The sequence below is a fragment of the Linepithema humile genome, chromosome 7 (genome assembly GCF_040581485.1).
Source record: "Linepithema humile isolate Giens D197 chromosome 7, Lhum_UNIL_v1.0, whole genome shotgun sequence".
Classification (NCBI taxonomy): domain Eukaryota; kingdom Metazoa; phylum Arthropoda; class Insecta; order Hymenoptera; family Formicidae; genus Linepithema; species Linepithema humile.
The window spans coordinates 6,538,457-6,552,755 of record NC_090134.1 but is presented as its reverse complement, the minus strand read 5'-3'; the positions used below and the strand labels follow the sequence as shown (position 1 = coordinate 6,552,755).

At 39.9% G+C, this 14,299-nt stretch overlaps 1 protein-coding gene and 1 long non-coding RNA gene across 3 annotated transcripts in view; one reads left to right on the top strand and one right to left on the bottom strand.

The window, feature by feature from the left end:
• The window catches only part of LOC105667607 (uncharacterized), a 127,292-nt gene that overhangs the window by 68,621 nt on the left and 44,372 nt on the right, over positions 1–14,299 (top strand). The window lies entirely within an intron of this gene.
• The window catches only part of LOC105667652 (cyclic GMP-AMP phosphodiesterase SMPDL3A), a 38,526-nt gene that overhangs the window by 15,372 nt on the left and 8,855 nt on the right, over positions 1–14,299 (bottom strand). The window contains exons 2-4 of the mRNA XM_012359580.2: positions 3,212–3,285; positions 1,644–1,712; positions 143–320 (exon numbers count right to left, since the gene is read on the bottom strand). Coding sequence (XP_012215003.1) covers positions 143–320; positions 1,644–1,712; positions 3,212–3,269 — 305 coding nt within the window. The 5' untranslated portion in view covers positions 3,270–3,285. The remainder of the gene's footprint in view (positions 1–142; positions 321–1,643; positions 1,713–3,211; positions 3,286–14,299) is intronic.

The following is a 14,299-nucleotide window of genomic DNA, read 5'->3' as shown; positions in this document are numbered from 1 at the left end:
TCTCTGATTCCTGTTGATTCATTATTTGTATTCTGATTAAAAACAATGAAAAAGTAGTGAATTGTCCGCAAAATCTCTCTCGGACATTACGATCACGATGAGAGGCAAAGTAAGCGTTAACCGATGAAGCGTATCGACCTACCCCGTCCACAGGACGAACTCGATCCCTTCGCCGCCCTGCTTCGATTTCATCGCCCGCACCGCCGAGTCGATCAGAGCCCAGGGCGAGTCGCAGTTGTAGTCGCCAAACTTGCCCGCTAGTTTTCTGTCGAGCCTTATCCGTCCTACGCCGTCGACGTTGTTTTTCGTGTTCCAGCACACTGAAACAAACGGTCAAACGGGATCCGTGCACGAGAGGCCATCCGAGAGCAACGTTAAATGGAAGGATTGCGAGGGAGGGAAAAACGACGATCGTGGGAACCAGTGAGATAAAATGCGCATCGCGTGGGACAGAGAGAACGATGACGTTGCGCATACTCGCGCTTAAGGCTCGTGTCGTCGACCGCTAACGTCCAAATGACACGAGGCCTAATAAGATGGCGGTAGGTAGGTCGGATAGACTGGGGAATAGGTCTGTGGTAATTTAAGCCGTTGCTATTTCGTGCAAGTCTCGTGCCAGTCAAACACGCTAGGTACTTTAAAACGATCGGTAAATACCGGCGCGGGAAGCCAGTAAATAACAGTTTTGCCGTCCTATTAGAGGAATGATAATAATACGCTCATGCGATTGTCGGAAAATGAAATGTGTAACGATTCGGAGGCGTGTATTCGTTAAAGCTCGCAGCTTATTTGAACCGGCCCATCGTGTACTAAAAAATCAGAGGAAACCACAGTCCCCATCAAGCTCTTTTCCCCAAAATAAAACATTTACAGTTTAATACGAAAATTTTTATGAGGGAAGAAAAATATATATCGTGTATAAATATTTTATATGTAGATATTTCATATAAATCTAAAATATAAAATATTTATATATTGCTTCAAATTTATTAATATTTTGTGAAAATTTTCACGAAATTTTATAATCTCCAAAATATGTAACGCGAATACTTTTTTTGTTTGATATGTGTTTTATGCAATTTTCATGAAACGCTCGGAAAAGTTTGTACCTCGAGGCATCTGGCAGTGCCGATACGGGGCAGTAATATTAAGGTTCACATTTTGTATCAAAAGACCGATCATATATATCACATGTATATTTTTTTCTAAGAGCGAAAAAAAATAAAAGATAAAAAATTTTTACGTAAATTTGGCGAAATTATTATCATGTAATCTTTCGCGACGGCACGATGTGATTTGATAGGATGAGATTCGTATGAACGACTGAATGAGACTTTTGTGAAATTGGATGAGATATTATAAAATGAAAAAATTCGTTAACAATTACGTGATCAACCTTTTTAGGTCGACACGATTTATAATTTCAGCTATATAAAAACAGAATTGAATACATCAAGATAGCTATAAAAAAATTGTTTTGATATATTCGATTTTTAAATTTCCAAGTAGGCACATGCAAATTAGTTTTTTTTTCGAAATTATGCAGTCTAGATATTTTCAAAAATATTTTAATTTATTCCGATAAAATTCAAAAAGCGAGTGACTTTATGCAAAATCGTAAAAAAAACCGCCCGTTGACTTACTAGTGGCAGTGTTTCCTTGAGTAGAATACTTTGGATCGTAATGAAGGTCGGTGATATGCCAGAAATATCCTGCAAAAAAGAGATCCTTTATCCCGATTGTGGCTGGAAATGACAAAGAATGGAAATCGCTGAACGCGTAAAGTACTAGATATCGTTTTAAAATTTTCAATATTACATGAACACACGTTTTAGTGCTTAATGTAATCGAACACTCTCTAACTTCAATTGAATCGCATATCATTGAAAAAATAATATTGTACATGATCACAAACGTAGCACAAAGTCAAAAAACTTATTTGTCAGTGTAGAATAATGCAAAATATAAAATACTATTATTAAGTGGTTTTGTATACATATGTAAAAGTTAGCTATTTTTATATTTCTTTAAATAAGTTTTTGACCTGTAAAATTTAATACATGGTTATTCGAGGTCATTCGTTGAATGATCCAGAAACTAAAACGCAAATAATATCGGTGAGTTCAATTTTTTCTACCGTAGATATGGAAAAATGTATCTCACACCAATTGCTGCACTTCCATTGTCACAAATAAACATAGAGATCATATTCGCTTGTCTACACGAAAAAAATGCTGCGGTGCACATAGCGAAACTCGTTTCACAGATGGAAATTTTGCTGTCCCGGCAGATTTTTCGTTATTACAGGTGAAGCTCTCTACGCATTGTCTCATGATAGTGGAACCAATTGCACTTTGGAAACAGTGCTAGATATGAAAAGATATTCTAATGTTAATTTGTAGAAATTGTTATTAGCTTTATTTCTCATTGCTGGTATTGTGCATTTATGTGCATGCAATGCTATTGCAATACGTAATTCCATTTTTTCCATTTTTTAACACGATATTTATACTTTTCGATGCATTGATGAACGTAATTTTTAATTCTCCATAAAAAAACACTTGGAATTATTTATGCGCATAATTATTAATATAAAAAAATTCTTTAAAGCTTATCATGTGTATAACAATGAAATTTTATTATATGAATAATTATTAATATTTTTGCGTGTATTCATAACAGACGTTATTCGTATCTCCCGCAAATGTAACGATGTTTAAATACAAACAGTCCGTTAAGATAACAAATTTGTTAATTAGTCTGTGACAGTCGTATGTGAGTTCACGCAGCGCAATCTTGCTCTCTCCGGCGAGAGAGCGGACAATAATGAAAGGCATTCATCTGATTCCTACTTGCTACGATTATACCACAAAAATCGGATAGTAATGAATTTGAGGTGTACTTCTACCTCTATTTGCTATTCTACTAAAGTAGTTGGTAGAATCGCTCCGGGAATCTGCCGCCGTTCCCGGCCTATTATATAACGCTGGGAAATTTTTCTCTTGAGAAACTTGGCGCTTAAGCGATAGCCAGGTTGTCTGATAGCCCGCAGGCGTTGGGTGAACCGTAAAACCGTCATATATTTAGTTTCTTATATTTTTTTTATAGAGAGTTTAAAATTGCACAATTATAGTACGTAAACAAGAACTGCGTCTTAAATTTACAAAGTTATTCTGAATTCGTCCGCGTAAATTCGTCGGATGATACTTACCTATTTTCCCTTGGACCGCGCAGAGCCATGAGAGCAGTATCAGGTAGTCGCGTATCATCTTTCCGGAATCGCACCTGTAATTACAGATCGTTTGAGTGCCATAGAAACCGTATGTCAGCGATCAGGATCGCGATAGCGGCCGCGGGACGGTTTTATTCGCGCGATTGCGCTCAAGTTTACTTTACTCTCGCGCCGAGATTGCGGCTAAGAATTCGACTGCGAGATAGAGTATTTCCGACAAACATTATATTCTTGGAGTTATAAAGGACGATAAGTATATGCGCCCTCAGTGTGGTATTAAAGCGGAATAACCGCTTCGCGCAGCTTAAACTGCGATATGCAAATAGGTCGGCCATTAATGTCGGATAGCGCGGCCACGGATAATTTTGCACGCGCGCTCACCCGTAAACGCACACCGAATTTGGATCTGATCCCGATTTTTCTATCCCTCCCCCCCGCGTATCTATTTCCAAGACACACGAGGTGGGAAAAATCGATTTCGCGTCCTGTGAAAATTTGCAATCGCGGCAATGCGCACCGCTCGGAGCTTTATTTACCCTGGCGTTCAATAATTTCAATCATGTGCGGTACGCTTTTAGGTACGGCCAATAGAGGAGTGATTTGTTGATTTATCTATTTGACATCGCAAGAAGTGTGAGCGTGTATCAACAGATATCAGCAAATTTATTGAGTTTTTTATTTCTGCTTCGTGAAAAAACTGTCTGCATGGATCTTTAGTTACGAAACCAAACCATCGAACGATTATGTAGAGTATCTTCGATATTTCGAGGATTCTCTCGTGAAATTGACAGCACTGGATATGAAATCAAATTCTGTTTACATTAAATGTATGAAATTCATTATGCTAGAAAAATACGCGACATAGTACTTTGTATAAATAATGCAGTGCACGTTATGCAGGTATTTTGTTTGCCAATGAAACGTAAATATTCAAGATAAATGACACTGCGGGAAGTGATAAACAAGCGCTAATTTTGGATTTAATTCGACGGCAATTGCCCGCTTCGCGAACCGACCGCGAATAGTGAAGCGACATTATTCAAGCATCTTACACGAGTGTTTTTCACATGAGTGGTTAAACAAACACGATAAACGTCTAGTGCAAGCATTATAATTTCTGACATTCACGATAATGTATTTCTCTGACACCTACAGCACGTAAACTGATTGATATGTCTGTACCTCTTCTATTTTTTTTGTTGCAAATTTTTAAAATCCAATTTTTACACTACTATTTATCGAGCATATTTTGCAGGCACTTTATTTCGCAAGTGAAAAGTCTTTTATTTGCGATTCTGTTAGCATCAACTTTTTATAATATTTTTAATTTCATGTCTCATTTCTCGATTTTTCCATTCTGCGACGTGCTTTAAATTTTTCGCATTTCGTGGCGGCACGCATTCACGCTTACCTTGCTTACCGTATTGCTGCGGGCCTGTGAGCGCTGAAAAGCGGATGAGTGGAGGGCGGACGCATTTGGCCCCGGCGGCCACCGTGAATTTCAATTTGCGACTAGCACACGACAAGAACGACAAGCGGAATTACGAGGACGAAGCGGACCATTACGGGCAATCGGTCTATCACGGCTCTTTGTACCGCCGGGTGGAAGTTTACGATGGGACACGCGATTTTCTTGTTCGTTTCGGGCCGCGTGCGCAGCTGAGCCGCTAACGACTTAATACGATATAATAGTCGGTGCGTTGATATTCGGTCCTGTCTGATACATAGGCGACACTAACCACTGCCGCGGTATGAATTATTCGCAGCGACAGAGTGTCAAAATGCTAATATGTTCCGCGGAATGTAATTGCGAAGAAGTAATTACGATGATGTATCGTTATATATCTAGGGATCGATTGTGTCTCGGCGGAATTGATTAACTCTCGTTGCGGGAGATTGTCTCTCGTGTCAATTTATACAAATGACGATAAAGATAAGTGCTTAGATATAGGACACTGTTTCATTTTCTATCTCTAGTGCGAACCTAAAATAGATCAAAATGGAGGTAGAATTGCGATACTACTTACCGCAGACATTTCACAATTTTTTCAAACAAGATTATATTCACAGTTTCATTTTGAAATTGACAAAGTTGAATTCGAATACCGCCATTTTGTAATTTATTTTGCACAGCTGGAGCATAATTTATGACAACTATTTTATTCTTTCATAATCCATCAATGATACAATTTGGAGACGAATAACTTCTCCTTAACTCAACATTTAATATTTGTAATCACAAGATTGGAATAATTATGAATATAAATATCTTTAAATTGGTAGAATCAATTTTGTGAATTATTCCGTGGTAATTAATTATAATAAGGTGAAAAAATTAGATTAATGCTAAAAGTAGATCGTGTTTTAATCGAATAAAGTTGACAACAATATATTTTATGATTGTTTCTAATTTTTATTAATCAAAGTTGTCATCGTTTTCCGCAACAGAGCAGAGCAGAGCAGAGCAGAGTTTTTTCATATTTACATATTATGTACATCATATTTGGAAACTTATTTGCGAAGCATATTGAAATCGTTTTCCTCGATAGCTGTTGACGCACTAAACTAAAACGCGAAACTTTAAAAACTGCGCTCGTAAATATTCATGACACGCGCGAGGTGTAATTACTTGTAATCGCGTGTCGCATCGCACAAATGGCTATGTCGAGCCGCTATAAGAATTCCGCGTAATGTGTTAACGCGATAGCCGCTTCCACGAGCGAGAATAACGAGCGCGTAAATACTATCACGTCGTGCGCGCGCGCGCGCGCGCGCCTTGTTTCAGATTAATAACTCATCATACACGTATGTCGCACAGCGGGCCGCGAAAATAATTAAAATCTTAATTGTTATTATTACGCCAAGGCGATTCTACGTTCTTTTCGCGTGCCTGTCGGACGGAACATTAACTCGTGGAGTACAGGGTGAACCATATAATTTGACTTATCCTGAATATTTTTGTTATATAATTTAATCTGTATGTAGCGGGGATGAAAATAAAGACTTTTAATCATGCCGCGGACAATAGGTAGGTAGATAATGCTAGACTATGAATAATTAAACTCGCTAACAAAGACTTTTTTCATAAAGTACAGTTTTTTATTTTAATTTTTACCAACAGCTATGTGGACTCAATTTTCTTATCATTTTCATCATTTTTTCATCATTTACTATAAAAGTAGTTGGACACACACGCATAGTTGTCGTCAGAAAATTTGAAAAATTTAAAGAAAAAAAAAAGTAAATTGCACATGTCCTTGCTTACAAGTAGGAAAGTACAACGAATTAAGTATAATTTTTGTAGGAAGAAGGTTTCTATTGTCGCGTAAATTATTGCATTACAAAGAAAAAGTCCAAGATAAGAAAATACGTTATGCGACATTTAAAATTATACTGTTTGCTTTGTATTTCCCTACTCCGGCACTGTGGATGTATTAAATCGCACACTCCTCGCTGCTTCACGCTCTGTTAAACTTAGATTACATCTGGTTATAGTAGCGCGTTGTCAACTAGATAACATCACTAGTATCGCCGAACAAGGCTGCTGAGGAGGTTGTTTGACTATAAACCACCCGCCGCGCCATTACTCGACGTGTCTCATCTATATTAGAGCGTTGTATTCCGTCCTTCAGAGATCCGTGGTCCTCTCTGTGCTGGAAAACGCTCAGCTGACCTCGATACCGCGTCATCCGAGTGACCTCGTGGTGCACGGATGGCGGAGTAATTATCGGCGCTCTTAGGTCGGTGACTAACGAACTGTCGATCGTGCAGGCGTCGCGGAAATCCGTTTTCTCCGATCGCACGTCGACCATCGCCCTTATCGGGGAGCATTTTCTCCTTTTGCTATACGTAATCTTTCTATCGCAGCCATCGACAATCAGCAGGGAATCAGCAAGGGATCGCGATAAAATGGAGGCACGTAGCTGCCATTCCTTTACGATATCTGCCATGTCGAATAGCGCATTTTCGATTAGGCCGCTTAGGTTTGAACTTGGAAAATGTTTTAAAGTGAAATATGAAAATATTTCCTTTACAAATCTTCTTACAATTTTTATACTATATTTACAAAGAAATGAGAATTTTACAATAAGAGCAGGTGAAATTTTATGTGAATAATTGATTGAGGTTTTTCGCTGTTAATTTGTGATCATTCATCACGCGAAATTCGTGCTAACGTTACGCATTGTTGTAATATAAAAGCGAACATTACGAATCTAACATTGGAAAAAATTTCTTGAAAAAAGTTCAAAAGGAGATACGAATACAATAAGTGTATTGATTGCTTTTTCGAAGCTGCGCCTCAATCGGATTATATTCTACAGAAAGAAGGCAACCAACAATTTTTCGATTGTTGATGGGTCCCTTTCTGTAGAATTCAAGATCCAATTTTATCTCGTTTCAAAATAAATCGCACATCTCACTGCATTTTGGTGTCTGAGCATCCACAATGCACCAATACACCTGGACGTTTTAGCTACATTTTCTACGCTTGCTTGCTTTTATCTTTCTCCATCTAAACCACGATTGTAGTTGTTTTATACATTCCAAGCACGGAAAACGTAAGAAAACGCACCTTTTCCATGTTTTCTACGTGTGCTCATCGTTTTAAGGGCAAACTTAATATTACACTATGCCAACACCGCATTGCTCCAACATAGTCTTTCTCAAACATTATGCATAAATATTTGCCAAATGATAGGCATCCAACTTCTTCCAAACGAATTCGCAATCAGAGCGCCAAATTACATCATTGCGTTGCATACGAAACGGCATGTCTCAATATTTGTTATCTTACCAGAGAAGGTTGCACACGAAGCAGTGTGTCTCAATATTTGTTATTTTACTAGGGAAATGCTTGAAGAAACTTCTCAGCCATTCGCGTATGGTACAAACTAAATTTAACAAATATATTGTTTATAGAAATTTTTGATTCGAAAGAGACTGTATTGCGTCGAAATTAACGGCGATTTTTGCGTAAATTGAAACTCAAAAAAGAAAAACGTACACAGCATAATGAGAAATTGCATGCATAATTATGCAGAATGTGCATTGTTGTTTTTAAAAATAAAAATTAACTTTCCGAAAAGGATAATTTATACACACTGTTTCACTCTAATGTGAAATTATTCAATCGTAGCTCTGATATCTTGTTCTCGCTCGCAGCAATCAATTTGTGCGTTTGTGCAAACCTCGTTTTTCTACCTCCTCATGGCGTTCTCTCGCTCGATTTTGCTCGAGGCGCGATTCACGTTGCGCGTTAATCGCGCCGCGGGTACACGATTGCGACGTAAATCGCGCTCGTTCGCCTCGTTAATGCAAATCAAAATTGTCCCGGAAATGTCATTACAGAGCAGGCTCGCGGCGCGTTATCGCACTGAAAGCGGGGGCGCAGGGTGTAATGCACGTTTTTCATCGTGTCAACGTAACACACGTTACTCGCCGCGTTCGCGCAGATTGCGCTCGCCGACCCGCCGTTTAAGAGTCACCCGCGGAATATCCGCGACTGGTTATAAATTACAACGCTTATCACGCTATCCGCTACAACATCCCCCGTCGTGCTTTAGCGCGACGTGCGCAGTACGACGACGGAACGTGTCATCTCGAGTTCCCGTAGAGGTGTATATCTTCCAAAGCATTAAAGCTACGAAAAATACTGCGAGGAAAAAAGCTCCATTTAGAAATGCGACCATTTGAAAATACAAAATTTCGTGTAATGGATTTTACGTTATACCGTTTCGCGGTTACGCCATTAATAATGGACCACTCTGTATTTTTATTACGATTAATTAGATATTTCAATTGCGCGTTAACTGGATGATTAACTATTCCCTGTAATTAACTATTAATCTGCGATTAATATTTAATATCTGATAAATAATTCTGTATCGATATCATTATACGCAACATTACATCTTGTCTATTTGCATTATACTCGATATGCCTGCCACGCGGCACCGTACTCCACTATGACGTTCACTCTGGCGTGATTGAACGTGTCAAAAATTTTCCCGCGCGACGTTTACGATAAGTTCGCGTGCTCGCGAGAGTATGCATGCTCCCTTTAAACACGCGGCCGTCACGAGAAGCAATGCTGAGAATACGTCAGATACCCCACCATCGAAACCACCGCGGCGCTATAAATCTCGGGAAAATCAGCGGACCTTTCGGGCTCTCTTGGTGGTTCGCTTTGGCATCACGGGACGCCCCGGGGCTTCGCCTATTCCGGCGCTCACGTGACAACTTCTTAACCCGCAACCACGTACGCGCACGGCTTTACATCGGATACCGCAGGGCGGTGTCTCCCATTGCGCGTTTACGAGCGGTACTTTAACCCTCGCCGTCCTCGTGCGCGCCGCTTTTCTCTGTACGCCGCGAGCTTATATGTGCTCCCTACTATGAGTTTATCGGCAATTGACCTTTGGGGATAGTGTTTAAAAGCGGCGGTGAGACTCGTTGTGGTAAAAAGAGAGGAGGAGCACCTACGCTTGATAGTGAATAAATTCACCCCGCGAAATTGGATACGCGCCTTGGAGAACGCCCTCCACATGTTCGAGGGTGAGAAGGAAGAGCTTGACAAAATGTGAATTTTCTAACAGAATTTACGTATCATGCGTTCTTGTATTACAAATCGAAGATATTTGTCTTATTTGTCGAATTGAATTAAAAACAAAGTTGGATTTAAAATCATTTTTGTTGAGCAAATTATTATTGATTTCAGTAGTTTTCCTTTTTTAAAATTATTAAAATTCCATAATTTTGTCGATAAAAGATTCATTTATTATTTAATTTAACGTTGATTCTATTTGCAAAATAGAAATAGTTGTTTTCTTTAGAGTTTGTTAAATAATTAGTACGACGATACGACAACTAGAACGTGCAAACTGGTTAATATTGGAAACTGTTGTGCCTCGCGTTGTCAATACTTTCATTACAAATATAAAAAGTGTGTTAGATGCAAAAAATGAGTTTGAAATTGAGGACACTCGGTACACATACGTGAAACAAAAATGTGAGACTGTCTTGAATTTTGGAAAAAAGTTGATCGCGTTACTTCAGGGTTTTGGTGTAATTGCATCATTTGTATCGCTGATAGATCAGTCCTGCTGACCGGGAGAAAGGACGAGAGAGAGAGAGAGAGAGAGAGAGAGAGAGAGAGAGAGAGAGAGAGAGAGAGAGAGAGAGAGAGAGAGAGAGAGAGAGAGAGAGAGAGAGAGAGAGAGAGAGAGAGAGAGAGAGAGAGAGAGAGAGAGAGAGAGAGAGAGAGAGAGAGAGAGAGAGAGAGAGAGAGAGAGAGAGAGAGAGAGAGAGAGAGAGAGAGAGAGAGAGAGAGAGAGAGAGAGAGAGAGAGAGAGAGAGAGAGAGAGAGAGAGAGAGAGAGAGAGAGAGAGAGAGAGAGAGAGAGAGAGAGAGAGAGAGAGAGAAAGAACGCGCGCGCACGAGTAGCCTTATTTGCAGTACTGTCCGATAAGCTTAAAACGATAACAGTTTCCGGCCAAGTGACAGCGAACGTCAGCTGCCACTCGTGCGTGATGCGCTGAAATTAAATCAGCAAACGTTGCACATCGTGGACGATCTATCGTTCTCTCTCTCTCTGTCTGCCTCTCTCTTGCTTGCCGTGTGTCCGCTATTCTCTCTCATCTCTCCGTAACTCCGCCAGAGCTTTAACGCGAGTTTTTAGTTTAACTAGCCCTTCGGGCTGCATTTTTCAGATACGTAGTGCGCCACTGTTTGAGAGTGCGCGGGCGCCTCTTTCAGGTGCATACATATTCATATATCCTTTTCAATTGCAGAGACGTCTACGCCCCTTTATTCTGTGACTTTTGCAAAATATTTGCCCGCATATTTAATTCGATGCGCTTGCGCGCGCCACACTTGTCGCCGGGGCCGCACTTTTAGAAACGCAGCTCTCTATTTCATTTAATTTGGCTTTGAATTTTTTAATTCGACGAGAGGAGGGGAAAGGGCGGAAAGGGGGAGAAGAGAAGAGAAAAAGAGTGCACGTCGCTCGGAAGTATACATTCATCATCACGCGCGCGGGGTCCGGCTTTATGTTTTTTGATAGCGCACGGGAGATATGCTGTGCGGATGAACTTGCGTGCACACGACGCGTCGCGCATCCAATCGTGGCTAATTCACAGCTCCGGTAACTCGGTGCCGCTTGAGAACTTTTCGCGAAGTGCACGCGAAGGTCCGATTCGATGTCACGGAGATAGATGCAAATGGAGCATCGCGCGTCGCATTTATTAGCGCAATGCCGGTTCGACGGTTAACGAGCTCTCGTTTATTTTCCGGCCACCTATCGCGAAGGGCTCGCTCGATTCGTAATGGATACTCGCGACTATCCCATCCCGCCGCTCTTTCTCACCTGACTCGTTGCGTCTTTTGTGCCGAGCTTTCCGATTCCTTCACGCGCTTCTCTTTGATCGTCCGTTATTCATTATTCGACCCGCGGGAGCGCAATGAAACCATTTTTTCCTCAAGATTACACCGTTTCTCCGTCGCTTCTACAAGGTGTTTCAAAACAAACGATTCGAGTAATAAGAGAGATTCTTTCGCATAATTGATCGTTTCAAATTTATAATAAAATTTCTATATTTAAAGAATATATTTTTGTATCTTTGAAAATCAATACATCAGTTCATCAATATATTATATTTAGAAAATAGAAATTGTGTGTCACAAAGCTTTCCACGGTTTAAATGCGAATTTAGAACGATGGAAAAATAAAATATTTAATTTTAGTTTGCTTTGAAGCTGTCAATACACAATTTAAAAAAGACACAAACTTTATTTCTTTGTTTTAAACTATCAAATTATATTAATCTATTTTAATGAATTTGTAATTTTTTAGATATTGTAATTAATTATATTATATAATTGCTATTAATATAAGCATTGAAATGTTACCTTTCCTTGTTTATATTATCAATTGATGTGAATTTATTTTAACAGAATTGTAATTAATATTGAATAGTTGTAAATTAAATTTTTGTCGAAGAGAAATCGATTCCAAATTCAACGAATCTGTCACTAAACTTAAAGCTGTTGATCCTGAAACACTCTGTATCAGTGGTGCATTCAGAGATGAGAGCGAACGGAATAAATTGATGCCGCTTGACAGCGGAGAGAAAATGCAAATGAGCGATCGCGTGTAGTCTTTACCGGCAGCGAGTTGTACTCTGCGCTTAATAGGCTAAAGTTCTCGCTCATTTCCCGCCCTTACAAGAAATCGTTCTGAGTCGTAATAACGCTCGCCCGGGCTTTCTATCCCGGGCAACTCTTCCCCGCACCGGCTCGCGCTCACAGCCCTCTTTAATCAGTGATCTCGTCGCCCCGCCCACGTCTGTTTATACATTCTTCCGCCGAATTCTTGCATCACGGGCACGCTTCTTGCGCGAAGGATATAGGCATGCGCTCGTTAAGTTGGCACGCCGCCAATCATAGATGTAACGTACGCGCGTATGCCTGTGGTCGCGGATGCGCAAGGCGGATGCAGCGGAGTGCATTGCTGGCTTGAATGCTTGGGGAATTTCGTTGGAAAGATTAAATTAAGTTTCCCGAAGGAAAAGTGTTGCAAAACGATCCATTACTAACATGAAACATATCAAACTGAATTACGATGTAAAAAATTAAATACGAAAGAAGACGATACAATAAGAAATATATAGATGTATCGTCCGTATAAGTATTTCTCAAGTCTAAGAGTTTTGAGAATGCATTGATTGGAAAATTTTTCTCGTATTTGAAGATATGTTCGGTAACAATAGATTTTTATCTACGAATCTCAATACAAAAAGTGCTTTCTCCTTCGCCTTCTCCTCGATCGTGATTAAAAACTACAATAACTTGTATAGCGCGCCGGCAGCATGTCTAGTTCACGGATCATTAACTCTTAGCAGGTACCATAAATCTTGTTAAGCTTTTAATAGCATGGCGTCTAAATGAACCTAAAAAAAACTTCATTAAAATTAAAAAGATTTATTAGGAAATGATTTTTTTACTCTATTAATGTCGCTTTTTGTTTATTTCTAATTACCATTAATTTCAGTAATTTCTTTTATATTCGCTGATAATTACAATCAAAATAAAATAAGATTTGAGTATTTTTATGCGATTGCAGGATTGTTATATACAAAAATTAGTATTATCGGCGGGCTATTAGAAAGAAAACTATATTCAGTTCCTCCTTCTTTTAAAGTTTTTATAGCTCTACGCATGCTGAATTAGTTGCAATTACATTCCTCCAAAAAATAAGCAAAAAAAAAGTAAAGTTTCTATAATCATCTTAGAAAAATCTTGCCAACACTTATTCTGCTTGGTTTGCCGTGTCGAACGGAAGTCGTTTGGAAGTTTTAGTTGGCCCCCTGAGTGAGACGAAATATCTCGGGCGCAATTACCCGCCGCGTGTACAGGTCCACTGCGGTGCGGTGCGGTGCGGCGCGGCGCGGCGCGAGACGCGCTCCTGAAACGTTTTGCAGGTAAATGCGGTCTCTAAGCGGCCGTGTCGGGAAATACGTTCGACGGTGGGCAGGGAACCGGAAATGTGGTGCGCGGAAGCACGAAACGCGCGCGTGACAAGAAACTACGCTACCTCGCGCATGTCGTGCATCTCGCCGCGTGCGAAACCGAGCAGCAGCACCGCAGAAAATTCCTCGATATCGATCCGCGTCGGGTTGGGCGAGCGAACGAATGAACGTGTGTTCCGGGATCCTCCGGCGCTGCTTTAATTAAGTTAAATTGCAACGCATTCCTGAGAAGGTGGTGCGGCGTTTCTTACGAGAAGCCCCCCTCCCCCCTACCGATTTACGCGTCATTTCTTTCGCAAAACTGCTCGCGTACCTTTAACACTTTCGCGGAGACACTTTTGATATGTTGGAACCGAGAGCTTGTTAAATTTTACCGACCTTAAAACAACGAAATGAAAAATATTTCAGATATATGGAATCGTTCTATAAAAAAAAAAATATATATGTATATATTATATATATATACAGATTTGATAAAATTAATCCTTGACTGAAATATCGACGAGTTGTCACTAACATCTATGACAAAATATCATATAGG